Source organism: Arabidopsis lyrata (assembly GCF_000004255.2).
Source record: "Arabidopsis lyrata subsp. lyrata unplaced genomic scaffold ARALYscaffold_6, whole genome shotgun sequence".
Lineage (NCBI taxonomy): Eukaryota > Viridiplantae > Streptophyta > Magnoliopsida > Brassicales > Brassicaceae > Arabidopsis > Arabidopsis lyrata.
This window is the reverse complement of record NW_003302550.1, coordinates 1,158,129-1,177,279: the sequence shown is the minus strand read 5'-3', so window position 1 is coordinate 1,177,279 and position 19,151 is coordinate 1,158,129. Positions and strand designations below refer to the sequence as shown.

The 19,151-nt window shown below is 34.1% G+C and overlaps 4 protein-coding genes and 1 non-coding gene across 7 annotated transcripts; 1 reads left to right on the top strand and 4 right to left on the bottom strand.

The window, feature by feature from the left end:
* Window positions 1-177: 177 nt before the first annotated feature.
* On the bottom strand, window positions 178-2,724 carry LOC9309181 (probable 3-deoxy-D-manno-octulosonic acid transferase, mitochondrial). 2 transcript variants are annotated; one of them, XM_002871011.2, is made up of 11 exons: window positions 2,440-2,724; window positions 2,269-2,362; window positions 2,137-2,179; window positions 1,938-2,060; window positions 1,719-1,838; window positions 1,564-1,642; window positions 1,285-1,401; window positions 1,015-1,112; window positions 820-913; window positions 614-733; window positions 178-530 (listed from the first exon to the last, which is right to left on the bottom strand). In XM_002871011.2, exons 1-11 carry the CDS (start codon window positions 2,630-2,632, stop codon window positions 292-294), a joined length of 1,320 nt encoding a protein of 439 aa, XP_002871057.1. In that variant the 5' UTR covers window positions 2,633-2,724; the 3' UTR covers window positions 178-291. The 2 variants fall into 2 exon arrangements, with proteins under 2 accessions (XP_002871057.1, XP_020878251.1); XM_021022592.1 differs by having other exon boundaries at window positions 1,285-1,467; window positions 2,440-2,709.
* A 5,883-nt stretch (window positions 2,725-8,607) lies between these two features.
* Window positions 8,608-13,314, top strand: LOC9307127 (glucomannan 4-beta-mannosyltransferase 9). The gene is made up of 9 exons (XM_021022561.1): window positions 8,608-9,383; window positions 9,475-9,573; window positions 9,682-9,934; window positions 11,731-11,841; window positions 11,923-12,059; window positions 12,136-12,249; window positions 12,350-12,549; window positions 12,626-12,820; window positions 12,914-13,314. The coding sequence occupies exons 1-9, from the start codon at window positions 9,051-9,053 to the stop codon at window positions 13,074-13,076; spliced, it is 1,605 nt and encodes a 534-aa protein (XP_020878220.1). The 5' UTR covers window positions 8,608-9,050; the 3' UTR covers window positions 13,077-13,314.
* Window positions 13,315-13,396: 82 nt separating this feature from the next.
* On the bottom strand, window positions 13,397-15,145 carry LOC9307126 (E3 ubiquitin-protein ligase RFWD3). Its single transcript, XM_021022562.1, is given in 1 exon segment — window positions 13,397-15,145. A coding segment is annotated over 1 exon segment (1,554 nt). The 5' UTR covers window positions 15,110-15,145; the 3' UTR covers window positions 13,397-13,555.
* Window positions 15,146-15,515: 370 nt separating this feature from the next.
* On the bottom strand, window positions 15,516-15,598 carry TRNAL-UAA. Its single transcript has one exon. It is a non-coding gene; the product is annotated as a tRNA-Leu (tRNA).
* Window positions 15,599-15,767: 169 nt separating this feature from the next.
* LOC9309180 (histone deacetylase HDT3) lies at window positions 15,768-18,110 on the bottom strand. Of its 2 annotated transcripts, none has more exons than XM_021023093.1 (8): window positions 17,995-18,110; window positions 17,591-17,661; window positions 17,299-17,513; window positions 17,128-17,177; window positions 16,866-17,014; window positions 16,559-16,651; window positions 16,328-16,421; window positions 15,768-16,229 (listed from the first exon to the last, which is right to left on the bottom strand). In XM_021023093.1, exons 1-8 carry the CDS (start codon window positions 18,005-18,007, stop codon window positions 16,018-16,020), a joined length of 897 nt encoding a protein of 298 aa, XP_020878752.1. In that variant the 5' UTR covers window positions 18,008-18,110; the 3' UTR covers window positions 15,768-16,017. The 2 variants fall into 2 exon arrangements, with proteins under 2 accessions (XP_020878752.1, XP_020878753.1); XM_021023094.1 differs by having other exon boundaries at window positions 17,128-17,162.
* Between the last annotated feature and the right edge of the window lie 1,041 nt (window positions 18,111-19,151).

The window sequence follows — 19,151 nt, the reverse complement described above, 5'->3', positions numbered from 1 at the left end:
ACATTTTTACAAACTTGTAGGCTTGTAGCCTTGGAGGCAATGTTTCGAACCAAACCAATTTTGAACCGAAAATCGAACAATTAAGCAGGATGAAGTTTGAGAGAATAGCTCAATAGGCCCCTCTACAGTTTGTACGTTGTATCGAGTCTACCCACTACGGTGTTATATGGTGCTTGATTTATTTCTCCATTTGGCATTATACAAATTTTTATTTATGAACTGCATTGTGTATAGCACAACAATTAACTGAAACTGGATTTATTTGGATAAATAACTAGCCACACTAACATATCATTTCCCTCTAAAGATATGAAGATTGAGAAGATTCCAGATGTTAGTGATAATGCAGCTTGATAGAGATTCATAAACTTCTTTAGAAGCTCTCTGCTGTGTTTCCAAGATCTCAGGGTTACTCAGGAGCAAGTCTACAGCTTCTTTGAGCTCTAGTTTTGTCGAGACCTGTGTCACCGATAAGGGATTCGACTGCTGCATCGCCTTCACCATGTGAGAGAAATGCCCAACATGACAACCTAAAAAAAGATTACATGATGGTTGAGATAAAAGAGAGAAAGAGGCATACTATACAAGCATCTCATCTTATCATTGAGAGAACCTGTAATAACGGCACAGCCAGCAGCAGCTGCTTCAGACAAGTTGTGACCAGTTAATCCTGGGATGAAAGAGCCTCCAATGACGGCTATTGGAGCTACACTGTACAATTCTCTTAGTTCACCTGAAGAAAACAAGAAGACATAGATTGGGTTCTTGAAGAAAGGGACTAGCATTAAGAAGATAAACTTAAAATAGCGAAACCCAAACCTAGTGTATCCACCACATATATATTCGTCTTCCTTGATGTAAGCTTTTCGTTTTGAGACCTTAGAGCAACACTTTGGCCATCTTTCCGCAGTTTCTACAAAAGGAGTTGAGGACAATGAAATGCGATTTCACCAAAACGATCAACCTTCAATAAGCCAATAAAATGAAATAAGCAGAAGGTGTGGTATACCATACATGAGCAATCTGTTGGCCATGATGTGGATGTCGAGGCACAATTATGACAACAGAGTCCGGATGTGATTCGAGAAGCATGTTGTGAACTCCTAAAATGACTGCACACAACACTTGATCATCAGTTTTAAGCAATGCATAGAACAACAGAAGAAGCATACCAAATAAAAAGTCAATCAGCTCCAAACTCTTACTTCCTTACAAGTCACTTGCTTAAGAGAGGATATGAAAGAAAACAGAGTCACAACCATATTTAGTTAGGACAAACAGTACCTTCTTCTTCGCCTCTATGTAAAGAAGATGCAATCCAGACTTTCATTTCTGAGAGTTCTACTTTTAGATCTCTTATACTTTCAGATGTTCCACTAGATGCATTGAACTTGTTTACCACTGGAAGAAAAAAGCAGACAACACATGGATCTTTATATCGCCTTAACAGAATGAGCAATTCAGTAACTGAAAAAACAAAACGAAACTAAGAAGGAGAACATAATGGGCTGCACATAATATCCAAGATATGAATATCTTGAAGGCATAAGAGGACTACTATACCGTATTTTAAGTCACCAGAATAATTTATGACAAAGGGTGGCGCATGCAGCAGCTGGAAATGTATACCCTGCAGGGTGCTCTGTCGCATTTGAGGCACAAACAGTTAATACAACCAGATAAGATAAAAAAAGACTCGCTGAAGTTAGCTTACATACCAGAGGTGCTATCAATGAGAATTTGGATAGCAACAACGATACCAGCGGTAGTAAGAGCGGACTAGACCACCGTTTAAAGGATTTAGTAGACATCCGAGCGTTCAACATTGCCAACGGAATCTAAAAAAAAATGATTCACAGAAACGCAATTCAAAGAGTTTTATTATCTTTGCACAAGTGATAGATCAATATAAACAACAAGAAGGGTCAAAAAATTACTAGAAGTCCTGAAGCAGCCATGATGAGATTAGGCCAGAGTTCATTCTCCATTATGATAATCGCATTCGGTTTCCAATGGCCAAGGAATCTGTCGATAGCCACCGGTGTATCCAGTGGTGCAAACTAGCCAAATTTTGAAACTTTAGCACATTTATAAAACTTCACAGATAATAATATCATTATCCAAATCAAAACATACCTGATGTAATACACCAACAGGAAGTTGATCCTTTATTACTTCACTGCAACCAAAAGATTGAAAGAAACCAAATTACAAAAGACAAAAACTTTAAATACTTTCAATTTAATTTTCTTCAATGTGTCATCATACAAAGCAGATACTGTCGTCGTCGTCATAAGGATAGTCAAATCTGGCCTCCTTTCATTGCAGTGTCTGATCACCGGAATAGCAGCCATTCCTTCACCTGAGAGACACTCAAAAATAAACAAACAAACCAAACCAAAAAAAAACCTTATTTGAAGATCATGGAGGTTATGTAACCTAAAGAGACGGCGTGAAACCAGACGAGTGAACCCGGCGGTCTTACGGCGGAGGGATGACCGAACCGCTCTGGCCAACGGCGGCAAGGCTCTAGTCCCCGGAGTCTGCGCCACCGTATGTGTAGGTTAATTAACGGGGAGACACCGTAGGTTAACACTCTGTATAATCTGTACACAAAAACTCCGAGCTTCATCGCGCCTCCGCCACTATACGACGGCGCCAACGTCAGCTCCTTTCTCTTCACCGTAGACTCATTCAATGGCGTCGCCTTTTTCTAATGAGGCCTTAAGCCCATTATTCGTGAGCCCAATAATGCCAAAGTATGGCCCAACTAGTAGAACTGCTTTAAACGCAATTTCGATTCCACTAACCACTATTCCACAAAGCTGATAAGCAGAAGTTAAAATTTTAGTACCCACGATTAAAGTAACTATTATTCATTACTTGTGGGAATGATCTTAAGATTCTTATAAAATGCAGGATTTCGTTACATTATGAACTGATCATTTCTATTTTAAGAAAAAAAAAAGACAACTCTATAATAATTTAAAAGTAGATTGTGGAAACAAATGTGAAATGAGAATATACCCTTTTGCCTCTTTTTTTTTTCACAAACAAAATTGTTCAGTGCAAAATGTTGAGGAATAACTTTGATAACAAGTTTAGCTTCCCACGTGCCATGTTGCTTGCCGGTGAGCTTTAATCTATCGTTTCAAATTAATCTCGTCGACTAACTTGTACGTTCGAAACTATAGTCCAGTTACAATGTTTATATTAACTATAGAGAAATTTTAAAATATATATATATATATATATATATAGAGAAATTCTTTAATAAACATATTTATTTTTATTTTATTAAAATATTAGTATAGTATTTGTTAATAGTCCCTCTCCTTAACGTGGCTAAAACATACCAACTAGATACGAAACAATATAATAACGAATGTTTAGCTTATGTCTATTTTGGTCGTAGAAACATGAAAAAATCGGTTGTAGACTTATAGTATAATGTCAAAGATGGCTATAGTTTTGTCAAAGATGGCTATAGTTTTGTCAAAAAAGCGGCAAAAGTAATTAATATATGATAATCCAACTTAAAGTTAATATTAAAATTAAAATAAAGACTCTTGACCTAGGAACTTTCCCATTACACATATATAAATATAAAAGCAAAATTAGTAATGAAACATGGAAGTAGGTGAGAAATAGAGTGATGAAGACTTGGTCTTGAAGACTAAGGTGTGGTGTCTCCTTCGGCCTTCGCTACTCGAGCCAAATTGTACACATCAACTTGGTGGTTCGCATAGAACTTAACCACATCCAATGATAACTTCTCGAAATTTTCAGATAATAGTGTAGTGCAAACACATAAATTAAAATATAATTGAGCTTATGTCTTTTATGGTGATTTCATCCTTCGAGGTTGAATAGAGTTATTTTTTCTTCAAAATTTCAGTATGGACGGCAAGTATCTTTGCACACTTAGTAGCCGATCAAATATGTTCTCTTTACCAAATCTGAAATACATAAACAATTAGTGACTTTAGCGTATTACTTGTGTCGAAAGTTGGGTATTTCTTATAATCCGTAACTGTACAATGAATTAATGACTGTATATATACAATGTTTTGCCCATTTGGATCCATCCTTAATTTCTATTGCAATTGGAATACTTTTTGTGAACAATTCTGTTGTGACTTGGGACAAATGAATAAGTTTGGTTCTAATGAACCGTTAATTTAAATTTATAGTGTATAATATATATATATATATATATATGTAATTGTGTATATCACGCCGAATCAAAATGGAACACTAGAATTTCCTAAATGTTTGTGATCCATAAGATATACAATAGAGTAAATTTGGAAAAATACCCTTTTTTGTTTACACTTTTGAAAAATACATTTTCTTTAATTTCTTTTAAAAACTATTTTTAAATATGTAAAGTTACTAAAATTTACTTAAACTTAATAACAATTAATCAAAATATCTATATTTTAAATAGAACATCAATTTATTGATAATAATTAAAATTAATTTTTACAAAAATTTTATATAACTAACAATTCCGAAAATTTACTATCATAAATTATTTTTTAAACAATAATGAATAACAAAATTCTACCGATATTAAGTCATGATTTTTGTGAAGTCATATGTTATTGTTATGATACAGATTTTTATGATTCATTATTATTGAAAACATATAAAATAGTTTATTTTACAAAAAAAAAAATCAAAGAGAATCATTGAATTGAAGCAAAGTTTTGTGATATGTTAAGTTGAAAAATGTGCTTAGAGTGTTGGAGATTAATTTACTTTATATAACATGAAAAATATTTAGTGAAAGATTTTATAATATTTTTAGATATTATCTTGTTAAATTTTAATATATAAAATTAATAAACCATCTTTGTGTTAAATATATATATAATTCGTATTAATACTATTTTGAATTTTTTTTCTCTAAATTTCGAATTTAGCTTTGATTTATTAAAAAGATAGCTCTAAATTTAAATTTATATATAAAAGATTGTAGTTTTCATTAAAAATAGGAAAAAGGTGTATTTTTCAAAGTATAACTCAAAAACAGAGTATTTTTCAAAATGACCCTATACAATATTGTATGATCAGAATCAGATGATCGAACTTCATATACTTAGTGTAGAATTGTTAAACATTTAATTAAAGAGGTTTCAACAACCCCTTTAAAAAATGATTTCTAAAAATTCGACAGATACGTAATTTATCATATATGCACAAAATGTATGTGTGTGTATATATATGCCGACAAATAAAGATTGAAATAACACCTAAAAAAAAAAAATTGAGAGAGACAAGGAGAGTTTCAGTGCCAAAGTAGATAGGATATCAATTCTATATGATATGTATATGGACATTGGATCCCACCAGTTAGTTCCTGAATTATGTTTTCTACAAAACTTGATTGATTCTTTGAATATTTTTCATATTTATCATAGCTAAAGTAACAAAGATACCCATTTTTTTCCTTTTTCTGAAGACTAATATTTGAATAGACTTTTTCTTTTGCAAATGAATTATTCTATTTGTAAATACAACTTTGTTCCTGTGGTAGGGATTAGAAGGCCTATAACATACTTATGACTTTGGTACGTTCATTAAAAAAGACATTTCTAAACTTTTTTCGACAAATTTCATATGTTTTAATCGGACATGGTGACTAAAAAAATGTAACCACGACTTTGTTATTTTCTTTATATCTTATCATATCTTCATATATCTTTTGTTTTCTTTGTTGTTGTTTATTAGTATGCCCAAAGCTAAACTGCTCGTCTGCTCCAATTAGTAAATAAAGAGTTATTTTTTTTTGGTAAGTAAATAAATAAAGAGTTAAAAGTCCATGTTGCGACTTGTTGCCTTTGTCCGTGGGTACTCCTGTCTGGCTGTCTTTATTTATTCTTTTCATTTTTGAGTGTTCCATTTCATCTAATGATCGGTTTAATAAAGAAAGGAAAACAAAACTGCAGATTCAGAATTATTGTAAATGACGAAGCAAGAAAAGAATAGTGACAAATGTGAGTGAAATAAGCAAAGTCGAACTGTAAGAACCCATGTGGTATTTGGTCCTTATACATTATGTTTTCTTGCATGGCACTGCATGTTACTTTGCTGGCTGCATGCAACATATGTAGTGATATTATATTTTCTCCAATTATTTATTTTTATTAATTTATCAATATTTCATTTTTCATTATTGTACTTCTGCATACAATTTTTATTACTCTTTAAGTTACCATGATAATATATAGGTACAAACTCATGTGTCATCATACATACTTGTTTCACATTCAAAGAAATCCAAAAGGCAATGACTAATATAAATTTTATTTTCTGTTAAAGAATGGAAATATTAAACTGAAAGTTTGAAACTAACAAAGTTGGCGAAGAGTGGTAATTTGGTATCTGTTTTTAATATATGCTATGAGTTTAAAAACTCGTATATATATAACTCACGTTTGTTTAGAAGATCAACAAATCTTGTCTATTATGTTGGATAATTGTCTCGATATGTGTTCTCACATGACATGCCAACTAAATACAGACTTTAATTTGTCAACTTACTGACTTAATAACTGATTAAAACAGGAAATATCACAAGTATGAAAAAAAAAACTAAATTTTAAAAGATTCCAAAATATTTAAAATTTCAATTAGATATTTTGGAACTGAACCGACAGAAAATGAATCATTCCGTATGAAGTTTGCAAACTGAAATGTTTGTTATGGTGTTGTAATGTGAGTGATGGCTAAAGTATCCGAAAAATTAGTTAATTACTTTAACTAACTTTCAATACATAAAATTAAGTTAAAAGTCAGTCATATAAAAATATTCAAAATTAATTTTAGAAACACTTACTATAGACATTCTAAAAATTATATACTTAAGAAAAACGAGAAATCTAAATATTTACTTTCAAATACTTACTTTTAGACAAAAACAATTTACATCAAACCAAGAGAAGCAACGAAATGTTTACGGATCCTTTAATTTAACCCAAAACGAATGACCGTATGTATATATATATATACGTTCTAACAGTCAACTTCAGCCGTTTAGCAGTCCTTATTTTCCAGCTATGTGTCTCATTTTATCACCGTTTTAAAAATGATCGAGATCCATTTACTTTTTAAATAACATTATTTCCTTTAAAATCCGATTTTGAATATATTACGAAGATTACGAAGTAAAAATGATTGATGGACGAAGCCGAAACGTGTGCTTTGAAGTTTATGAAAGAATTGACTTTTTGTATACTTTAAAATTTGACTTTAAACAAACAAAAAACTTTTTTATTTATCGCACTTAATTAGAATATAACAAATTGGACCGTCGGTGGTATTTGAAGCATGAGCATCATGGCAAAAATAAGCATCAAACAAATGTGCGTTGTTTTGATGTCTTGTCCAAAAAAAAAAAGAATATTCATTTTTTATTTTGACTGGTCGATTTTTGTTCTATTTTGATTGGTCGATTTTTTTTTTTTTTTGGACAAGATTGCTCGAATTAATATACTTGTATTACATAACATATTTCCACCAGAGTTAATTAGAGGGGAGACCATATTTGTTTATATTTGGTTTTAACTTTTAAGTAATATCACTAGATGGTAAATAATGTAATAAATATAGTGGCATATAACTCAATGCTGAAAACATATATCAATTTACTGATTTCACAAAATTGTAACTCTATGTTACTCTATATATGGACCACTGCATGATATCCATTTCTTGTACTAAGGATTCGATCATTCTATTATCCTCAGAGATGTTCGCTATCTTGTCAATAGATGAGGACAACAATATGAGACGATATATTTTCCTCGAGAAGTGAACCAACCATCGGAATCACTCTACATTTGGAATTAACCGGTTCTGCAAGTCATATGATACTGATCATATACATAATGCTCATCTATAATGCATAATTTCTTCATTTAGTTTTGAATATTATAAGTAATGTTATTGCCCCTTTAATTGTTAGTTCTATATTAAATTTCCAGATACGACATTTACAAAATGGCCCAATTCTTATGGCATATATACAACTGATTAATTATCGATTTCTTGAACTTAAAAAAAAAAAAAAAATTCAAAATCAACGCTGACTAGCAAATTGTTTTGACTGAGATGGTCCGTGGTCGTATAGTTTTGGACGCCTAGACGGCTAATATGTTCAGTTTTAACCTTATACATAATTCATAGTAGTTGTTATAAACTATAATTAGGCATTTACACATTTGTATTATATTATACATCTACGTCACCTCGAGAACATTGAAGCATTTTTTTTTTTAACAATGACAAAAAAAAAGAACATTATTTTATCATAAAAAATAATATACAGAAATTTAAAATAACAATTTGTTTTGTATCTTCGCCTGGACGTCATTAATGTTTGTGTCGTTCAATAATGTTTGGTAGTTATATAGAAAGAGCAAATTTATGGTTGATGCCATGGTGCATAAATTCATTTCTATATAATAATAATACGTTCTAGAAAAATAAAATAAAATAATAATGGAAAATTGAATAGAGTCTAAAACGATATACAAAGGACAGAGGCCTTTATATATAAAGACATTGATCTCTCTTTGATTTCTCACACACACACATACACACCACTGTGTCTCCTCTCTCTCTGTTTCTGTTTTTAGATCTCTCTTCTCTCTTCTTCCTTTCCAAAAATCATCTTCTCCTTCTCCACCTTTCATTATCTTTCTTCTCTTACCTAAATCCTTTAAATACAAGAAAAAAAGAAAAAAAGAAAAAAAAACACAGAAAAAAAGAAAAAAAGAAATTGAATTCTCCTTTCTCCCGACAATCTGAGTTTTTCAGGCAGAGAAGACAGAGATTTTCACCGTAAGGAGAAAAAAAAAGGGAAAAACTCTGTCTCTCTGTTTCTGTTTCGTCCTTCGGTTTGATTTCTTACACCACAAGAGACTTCTTTAAAGAATCTCACATTGTTCCCTATTGCTTGTCTCACAAGAAAATCCTTTATACGGATCTAGGGTTCTTACTTCCGTCCCCTGTTTTTTTCTCTCTCGCCGGAGTAAGAAGAAATGGAGCTAGGGGATTCGACGACGTCGGTGATTCCAGACTCGTTCATGGGATACAGAGACGACATAACAATGCAAATGTCAATGGTTTTGGATCAGATACGAGCTCCATTGATTGTTCCCGTCCTTAGGCTCGGAGTTTACATATGTTTAACAATGTCGGTGATGCTCTTTGTCGAAAGGGTTTACATGGGAATAGTAATCTCTCTTGTGAAGCTGTTTGGTCGAAAACCAGACAAACGTTTCAAATATGAACCAATGAAAGACGACATCGAGCTTGGAAACTCTGTTTATCCTATGGTTCTTGTTCAAATCCCAATGTTCAACGAACGAGAGGTCCCAAATTGAATCAAAATTCTTTTCTTTCTTGAATTGTTTTGTTATCGATCTTTGTTATTGATTGTTTAAAATGTTGTTGTTAATGTAGGTTTATCAACTATCTATTGGAGCTGCTTGTGGACTCTCTTGGCCTTCTGATCGAATCGTCATTCAAGTTCTTGATGATTCCACTGATCCAACGATCAAAGTATGTTTGTTCTATTTTCTCAAACAAAGATCCGATTTTTCGACATGGGTTCTTTAGAAAACCTCGAATTCATTACAAAGATTCTTATTGTTGTTGTTGTCATGGCAGGATCTAGTGGAGATGGAGTGTAGCAGATGGGCAAGTAAAGGAGTAAACATCAAATATGAGATCAGAGATAACAGAAAAGGATACAAAGCTGGAGCTTTGAAAGAAGGAATGAAGAAGAGTTATGTCAAAAGCTGCGATTACGTCGCAATCTTCGACGCCGATTTTCAACCTGAACCGGATTTTCTCTGGAGAACCGTACCGTATCTCCTCCATAACCCAAAACTTGCTCTTGTTCAAGCTCGCTGGAAATTCGGTAAGAATATTTTAACCTCGTTATTTTAACGGTTCTTTATTTTTAAGGTTCATAGTTTTGATTTGATCGTTTTGGCCCTTTTTAAAAATTGTGGTGTCATGATTGATAAATGCTAATCACTAATCAGTAATCACTGCTTAGTTAGAAAGTTAGACAAATCAGTGCAATGATATTCGTTTTCTCTCAATTACTACTTCCTTTTTAGGCTAAGTACTTAAAAATGTACAAATCAGTGCAATTATTCATAATTTGGATTTTTAGTAATACTAATTACTAAATCATCTGATCGCACATTAGTTTTAAGTTGATATACTTATATTCTATGTTTTTCCTTTTTGTTTCTTGTGAAATTATGACTTTAGTGGAGGACTAAATAACGATGGGTCAAATTAATACTTTTTTTTCATCAAATTAAATTAATACTATAATTAGATTTAGATGTAAGTGATAAACTATATAACCTATGAACGTGTATTAGAAAACACCATATAATATTAACACATGATATAATTTTTGTATTGATTAAAAAATATGTTTAGAAAAAGTAAAGTTTTAGTTACATTAACTAGAAGTGTCGGTGGGTGTTTTATTGTGAGGTCCCAATGTAACCTACCTAGCGAATCTTGATGTTGACGTATCGATTTTGTTCTAGCTTTAGACTGTGGAACTACTTTTTCTTCAACTATAAATTAAAATAATTGTTAGTTTAGTATACGAAAATTAATTTTTAAGGATCTAGGAGGCATATTAGTCATCCCCTTCTAAACTAATCAAATATTTAATAGAAATAAAAGAAAAAAAATAATAAAAAAGATTTGGAAAAATCTAAGAAAACATCAACAGATATAAAAGTTATTACTTTTTTGGTCATTTGTATTTGGTATGTCTGCAAGAGTTGGTGAAAATTTGGTTTTGGTGTTTTGGCTTTTTCTTCCTATAAATTGATTTTCCACTCATTTCAACATAGTAATGTTCTCCTCATATTTTAGTCAAATGAAAAGAAAAGAAATTATTTGTCAATAAAAATTGTCCACCTCGTGTATCTATAACTTCTGGTACCCAAAAAGCTGTCACGTATTTAGTATTTTACTAAGTATTTATCCACCATATATATATTAATAACCACATTCCACTTAACTTTTCTAGACCAAAATTAAATTGTTTTTCCAAAAATTTCATCGTAACTAAATACCAAAGTTAAACAAGAAGAAATTTAGGAATATATTTTGATCAAAATTAGTGAAGAGATTAGTGGAGCATTAATGGAGTGCAGAGAACATATTGGGAAGTGTAGGGTCATAGGGGTAATGTTTTGTCATTTAGTAAAAATATTATGGGTAGATTTGTCATTTTCACTAGATCCGCCACGTGTACTTAGCCAACACCATCCATCTCCCTCCATGTGCAACAACGTGGGACCCAGCTACTCCCTTCTCTAACTCTAGTCTCTGTCACTCTCACTCTCACCACTCACTTTTTTTATTTTTATGTCTTATGTAAAAATTTTGTTTTTATTATTTAATTCAGATCACTGATACGACCAATTGACACTTCAATTTTTTTTTTTTTAATTATGCTTTTAGAGAAACTTACAAAATAAAGAGATCATCATGTGACAAAATCTAACGAGCTGTTGAAATCTAATTGGGTTTGTTGTTGAGCTAGCTGTCTATGATTTCATAATTGATTTCCAATTTCACCAACTTGTTTATCGATGTCTTTCATTAATACCACCACATTTATTGTTTTGCTACACAAAATAATTGAATTCCACTATTTTACTCAACTTTTTGCAGTAAATTCGGATGAATGTTTGATGACAAGGATGCAAGAAATGTCTTTGGATTATCATTTTACGGTCGAACAAGAAGTTGGTTCTTCTACTTACGCTTTCTTCGGATTCAACGGTACTTTTTCTAACTTAGAACATTTTTTTGGAACCGTTTTATTCATAAGTCGTGAATGTGTTTTGGTACGATAAATTTTAGGAACTGCGGGAATATGGAGAATATCGGCACTAAACGAAGCTGGTGGTTGGAAAGATCGAACGACCGTGGAAGATATGGATTTGGCCGTGAGAGCTAGTCTCAAGGGCTGGAAATTCTTGTACCTTGGTTCGTTAAAGGTATAAATATTTTTTCATAAAATATGTTTGTAGTGTCACTTAAGGGTTGACATGTAAATAATTATGTCAACTATAGGTTAAAAACGAGTTGCCAAGTACATTCAAGGCTTATAGGTATCAACAGCACAGGTGGTCATGTGGTCCAGCTAATCTTTTCAGGAAAATGGCATTCGAAATCATGACCAATAAGGTTTCCTTCAATCTCTCTAGACGAATTAGAAAGTCTTTAAGATATAATAACATAACCAAATTAAACCGGTATTGTTTTCTCTCTGTTTTTTTTTTGGCAGAACGTGACTTTGTGGAAGAAAGTTCATGTGATATATAGCTTCTTCGTGGTTAGAAAGCTAGTGGCACACATTGTTACCTTCATCTTCTACTGTGTGATCTTACCCGCTACAGTTCTTGTACCGGAAGTTTCTGTTCCGAAATGGGGAGCGGTTTATATTCCTTCAGTCATTACTCTCCTCAACGCCGTTGGGACACCAAGGTAAGAACATTTCCGAGAGTTTCTTGCGGCTCAAGTCTTATGCGGGTTCTCATTGTTGGTTACATGTGTTTTATAGGTCACTGCATCTTATGGTGTTTTGGATTCTGTTCGAGAATGTTATGTCTCTTCACAGAACAAAAGCTACCTTCATCGGTTTACTCGAAGGCGGAAGAGTTAATGAGTGGATTGTTACAGAGAAGCTGGGAGATGTTAAGGCTAAATCGGCCACCAAGACTCCAAAGAAGGTTCTTCGTTTTAGATTCGGAGATAGGTAAAAAACTTCTTCCCTTTTTCAACTTGATTTCGGTTACTGATAACCCGTACCAAACTAATTCTAATAGTACTTTTTTGTGTGTTATGGCAGAATTCATGTGTTGGAACTCGGTGTAGGAATGTATCTGTTATTTGTGGGATGTTATGACGCGTTTTTTGGGAAGAATCATTATTATCTATACCTTTTCGCGCAAGCAATCGCGTTCTTCATTGCGGGATTCGGGCAAATTGGGACAATTGTGCCTAACCATTGAAGGGAAAAAGGAGTTTTTGAGCGACGAAATGCTCGAGGATAAAAAGATGATTTCTTTTTTTTCTTTTTTTTTTTTTTTGGATTCGCTAGCTATTTAAATTCTTGTTGGTGTGAATAGAGAGAATTGATGATACGATTGTTACAGAAGATGGTGTGTGTAGTGTGGAAGATAAGGATACTTATAGTAAAGAGGAAATATACTTTGAAGGGATTTTTCCGATTCCTTTTAAGGCAAAGAATTTTTGACTTATAGCTAGACAAAAGAACTTAACTGATCAAAGAGATCCTCCAATTTCATGAAAAGCTTAAAACTCGCAAAAGATTATATGCTTCTTTACGTTAAACAATTTATTGGAGCTATAGATTTTATAACTAATTGTAGCATTCAAAAATAGAGAAGTTGGTCACGTTACATATATGTTTGCTCTTACACAAACACTGATTTTCTATCCCTACAATAACGATCAATCTTTTTCCTTTTCATGGCGATTCGCTTCTAAGAAACTGCAATCTATCATCGGTTAAGAGACCGAGCAGACCTGATCCATTGAGGTTAGCGTATTTCACGTCTTGAAGCGGAAGATGACTTGACAATGCAAAGCGTTGAGAGACAGCAAAAGACCAAGGATCTTGCAAGATGAGCTCACGAGTGGACTCTTCATAAGATGCAAAAAGTTGTGACCTTTCCTTGCCAAAGTCTATAATCTCTGTTCTTGGCAAACCGATGGAATCTACTATAGGTTGTGTGGATGACTGTTTCTGAGAATAAGAACCATCACCTCTTTTCTTGAGACAAACATGAAATCCTTCTACACCATTACTATCCTCAGAAGATTCAACTCTCCGTTTATAAGAGGCAACCACATGATTGCTGCGAGGACAATACGAGGAGGCAATGCAAATTCCTAGGTTTCTTGTAACAGAAACCAAAGTTGACCATCCCTCACTGCCACTGATGTTCCACTGACACAGCCCCGTGGAAGAAGCGGATAAGAGCGCACGGACATCAGAAGTTGGAGTGGAATTAGCAGAGAGATGGTGTATACTATGAACCGGATTGCTTGTTACGCCAGCCAACGATGCCAAAGGTCCTGTGGTTTGACGCATGTCAAATACTAAAACCATTCCATTCTGTAGTCCAGCATAAACATGGTGACAATTGTTGAGATCCCAAGAACAAGACCAAGGTGCAGCTGGTAGATGATCATAAGATAAGACAGTGTTGTGACTATCCAAGCTTATGACTGATAACTTTTTCCCTAGAGTACCAAATACCGCAAGCCCGTTATTGTGAGGGGAAAGACGAAGATCTTTAATAGCTCTAGTGGTACGAGGCAACAAAATATCATCTTCAATCTCACCCGAATGTAAGTTCATTTGCGTAAGTACAAACGTTCCACCACTGCCTGAGAGCCTACGGGCTAATAACAGAATCTGTCTACCACCATCTATGTCGAATATACGACCACCATTAACTAACACTTCTCCCTTATGTTTAAAGCTGTAAGAGGGTTCATGTCCATGACGTTCTTGATAGATCTTCTTCTTCAGATTATTAACTTCTAATCGTAACTCTGCTTCTATTTCTCTCCATTGTGCTTCTTTGTTACTCAAACTCGCAGTCTTCTCTTCGAGAAGTGCGATTCTCTTTTGTGCTTAATCATCTACTGCAGCAACCTTTGATCCGTAAATTTTCACGACATCTTTCAAGCTACATGCTCTGTTGCATTGAGGACACTTTCCTGAACTTGGTCGATGCTGTAACCACTTGTTGATGCAAGAAAATCCATACAAGTGTCCACAGGGAAGACAAGAGACTTGATGTTCGCCACCGTTGGTCCAAACTTCCATACAGATCGAACATAATGATTCTTTATCCTCCTGCAATCCTGAAGACGATGATGAACAAACACTTTCTGACGACCTTCTTTGATTCTCACTCTCGTTCTGTGAAACCCTAGATGAGTCTGCCACATCGATGTATTGTCTGGTTTGGCGTTCTTCTTCCTCCTCAGGTTCAAAGGATACTTCCATTGTTATTCCGGCATTAACAAAGACGAAACGCTGGGGTCGCAGCATTAGGGCAAAATCAAAAATTAAGCTTCTTACAAAAACAGAGCGAGCTATATAAAAAAAAATAAAGCAGCTTAAAAAGTAAGCTAACGATTAAAAGGAAACTAATACTTGCTTGTAAAATAGAAACCAATAAGTTTGTAAGTTGTAACGTTTCCTTTTTTTTTTTCTTTTACATTAAAACCCAAAAAGTTTCCTTATTTTTTGTTCGGCTTAATTGTAGGAGAGTTAGTATTTTAATTCTTGGTGCGATTTGGTGGTTCATTCACACCAGAAACATACGAAGCGGAAGTTGGAAACCTTTGTGAGACAGCAAAAAAGTGGAAGGATCACAAAAGTTTATTAATAAAAAATGAATAGAAATAAATGCAGGCTGTGGGGTTCGAACCCACGCGCACTTATGTGCAGAAGAACTTAAGTCTTCCCCCTTAACCACTCGGGCAAACCTGCTTCTTGTTAATCATCTGTTCATATTATATTCATATATTCAAACTAGTGTGGTTGCATGTTAACCACTAAAACGCTCAAAATCCTTATTTTCGGGTCCATTGGTTTATGTCACGTATTGATTAGCTGATTTGCGGCTAATCTACAATCAATGTAAATTTTGGACAGAAACTTCAAATGTAGGTTTTCACTAGAGAAGTCTCCAAAAAGACTTAATATCCATATTACTACCAAGCACAAACAAACGTTTAGCAATGTTTCAGCTACCAAAACGATAAAAGAAAAACAGGATAAAACGCCTGAAAAAAAGACCAACTAAAACTGGCTCACTCGCAAGTTCCAGATTTGAGTACCAAAAGACATCAAAGTTCTAGAGTAGATATTATAGAGGATAGTCATCAAGCTACTTCTTCTTATGATTTTCAAGCAGCTGCACTGTGTTTGGCCTTTGTGTGAGACTGCAATCCCATTTCCGAAGTAAAGGTCCTGCTGCACGACTTGCACCCAAACGCTCCTGCAGACTTCGGTGTCTGCTGCTGCTTCGCTTTCTCTCCAATGCTGCTTCCACCAGAATTATTACCCCCCTGTTTTGATGGATGAGGAGTTGCAACATGGACATGCGGTTTCTTTGTCTCTGTTTTTGTCACAAATGTTTTCAATTAAACAAATCCATCTTTCTTTCTTTCGGTAAAACAAGGATTCAATGGGGAGATTGATAAAAGGATTAATCACCTGTTTTCTGAGGAGTTACGAACTTAGCCTTCTTGTTGGAAGCAGGGTTCTTGGAGGAGTTGGCTTCTGCAGACCTCTTCTTGGGTTCTTCAGGCTTTTATAAACCAAGAAAACTTAGAATCAGATTCGAGTTTGACAACAGAAGTAGCGAAATTGCTCCCAAAAGAAAATAAGACAGAACAAGCATAGGCTTCCCATCAACAAGCACATATAAAGAGACTGTCATGTTACCTTCTTTGGGGTCTCCTCCTCTGATGAGTCATCTTCTTCGTCGTCTGATGAGTCATCTTCATCATCTTCCTCACTGCCAACTGCAGCAGCAACCTTACAAAGCAGCAATGATAAGGATTAAAGAAATGTGAGACAGGGCTGAAACACAATAAGCAATCAGGATTCATGTGAAAAATGCAAATATAAAAGTGACAAAACGTACTTAAGATAACTCTAGTACCACTGTTTATAGGTTTAGTTAACATGTCACTGAGCTTAAGTAAAAATTCTACAACAAATTGAGCTAGTAGTATATAGACAAAAGTACCTCCTCATCTCCAGAGTCTTCAGAGTTAGAGTTCTCATCATCATCTGAAGACTCCTCTTCACTATCATCAGCTTCATCATCTTGCTTGGCCTTGACATCTTCATTTGGCAATTGAAAGTTCACCTGTTTCGCAGCTGATTTCGGAGCAGCTGGCTCAGCCAAGGCCACATCAATTTATAAGAGATTGATGTTATTAAAATAAACTAAAATCAGATAACTGGAGACAAATCAAAGCAGGACTGGATATGAATGCCCCATTTACCTCTGTAACCAGCAGCCTCAAGTTCAGCGTCAGTCGTATTATCAGTCACGGTGAGATAGAGAGTCAAGGAAGTCAAAAACAGAGTAAAACAACAATTCCCCAAATGATATTCATCAACAAAGCTTGTAGAGTTTAAGCGATAACAACAAATGTTTGAACAATAAAGGATATGGATCATCAGATGCATCAACTTTGTAACCAGAGAAGAAAACGCTCCCATTCTTCCAAGTATGAGACAGCGCAAAGTTCCTTTCCAACACAATCTCCGTAGCCAGCTGAGGAAACCTCTCATGAGATAGCGTTCCAATGAGAAGCTTATCCTGTCCAACTGTCACGTAAAGCTGGATTGGTTCGGTTACATTGCTCTCATTCTCTCCCAAAGCAACCTTCAATAAAAAATAAACCAAACGTCACTGTAAAATTCCTTGTTATAAATCAAATCAAGCTTGGAATACAAAAGTACCTGTGAGATGTGCACGAGCATATCTACCCCAGGATCTATATGAAGTGGTGTGCCATTCTTAACTTCAACACCTGCAAACGCACCGAAAACAAACAAATCAGTAAGTCCGCCACAAATCCCCAGTAACGAAACTAGAAATCTCGGAGATAAACCCTAGCGAGTTGAAAAATTTCAAGTTTTCCCCAATTTTCCATGAAGACGAACAGTCTATACACTAAATATGTCATACAAACTCACAATTCTCGTTTCTCGTTTAGCTAACCAGACGATTCCATAGAATAAACAGTAGAAAAAGCATGGAAACGAAAAAAAGTGATGAAACTAGAAGCTAAAAAAAACCCTAAATACAGGAAACGAAGCGCGGCAACGAAGAAGAAGACGAAGGAAGATAGGAGATGTTTTACCCCAGAACTCCATTGTCGTGTGACCTTGAAGGCGACGAAGAAGAAGCTTCTAGAAGAAGATGGAGCGATTCGTCTCTCGAGAGCGGTTTTAGGGCGTGTTGATGTGAAGGCTGCTGGAATTTATTAATCGGAAGAAGGGATTTTAGTGATCCTCTGTTACGCGGACCACGAAGATCTCCTTTATTTGGGCCATTCTTTTAAAACCTAGCCCAACAAAATTAACGTTTTAAGCCCATACTTTATTTTGACGGGTTATATTATTAACGGTGTCAGGACGGAGTTTTCCCGTTTGGTCAGGCGTTTTCGTCAACATGTGGGGTCTATATATATTCATGACAATCTCTATTCTTCAAAATAATAAGTCCCACGGAGAAATTGAGCATCATTTACCTCAATACCCTCGATTAGTAAAAGCTGTTTTATAATTTGTATTCCTTTTGTTAAAGTTAAACTGTTTATAATTTCTTATCAAGTATCGCAATTTTTTTTGTTTTTTTTTCTAATCCAAAGAAACACCAGTTAACAAAATCTATGAAGAGTATATACTATATAGACTACGAATAATTACAATTATTAAATGGATAGTTGCACGAGTGGGAATTAAGCAACAATATTAAACACAATTCATCTAGATTGGTTAGATCTATTCGAGGCCTCTTGTGTCTAGATTTAGAATAGTTCTTGGCATGAATCATGATCATTTTCCAATGCTCTTAAATTTATAGTACACCAATTTTATGCTCCGGTTTTACATATTACACACAATTTCGAATTTTTGCAACATATAGATTACATAAAATATATAATCAATTTGCTATTTATGCGTAGAAAAAATATATGTTTGTAGTTGAATCGTAATAGTTAAGGAGAAAAATGAAATTGTTATGTTTTAGCACTTTTTTTGGAAAATACTAGTTTAAAAAGGTATGAACAAACCCAAATTTTTCCTTACATACTAGCTAGTAGCTACTTGCCTACTTTATTTTCTCAGCAGCCGTAATATTTAAATTATGAAAGATGCCAAATCTTTCAAAAAAAAAAGAAAAAAGGATAAGGAAAAGAAGAAGCAATTCACTGAAAAAATCTAGGAGGCCATGGCTAAAAAAATATAAAGTTAATGACAAAAATGCGTTGAGTGCATGAACCTGGCAGTATTC

Bases quoted from the DNA above. Each gene is read 5' to 3' on its own strand.
- LOC9309181 (XM_021022592.1), bottom strand. From the start codon at position 2,632: ATGAAGCTCGGAGTTTTTGTGTACAGATTATACAGAGTGTTAACCTAC. The intron at 2,180-2,268 runs GTATGATGACAC...TTTTGGTTGCAG, and splicing joins ACGACGACAGTATCTGCTTT to TGAAGTAATAAAGGATCAAC. The intron at 531-613 runs GTTCTCTCAATG...ATCTTTTTTTAG, and splicing joins TGGCTGTGCCGTTATTACAG to GTTGTCATGTTGGGCATTTC.
- LOC9307127 (XM_021022561.1), top strand. From the start codon at position 9,051: ATGGAGCTAGGGGATTCGACGACGTCGGTGATTCCAGACTCGTTCATG. The intron at 12,250-12,349 runs GTTTCCTTCAAT...TTTTTTTGGCAG, and splicing joins TCGAAATCATGACCAATAAG to AACGTGACTTTGTGGAAGAA. The intron at 12,550-12,625 runs GTAAGAACATTT...TGTGTTTTATAG, and splicing joins AACGCCGTTGGGACACCAAG to GTCACTGCATCTTATGGTGT.
- LOC9309180 (XM_021023093.1), bottom strand. The intron at 16,652-16,865 runs GTACTTTTGTCT...CTGCTTTGTAAG, and splicing joins AAGACTCTGGAGATGAGGAG to GTTGCTGCTGCAGTTGGCAG. The intron at 16,422-16,558 runs GTAACATGACAG...GGTTTATAAAAG, and splicing joins AGGAGGAGACCCCAAAGAAG to CCTGAAGAACCCAAGAAGAG.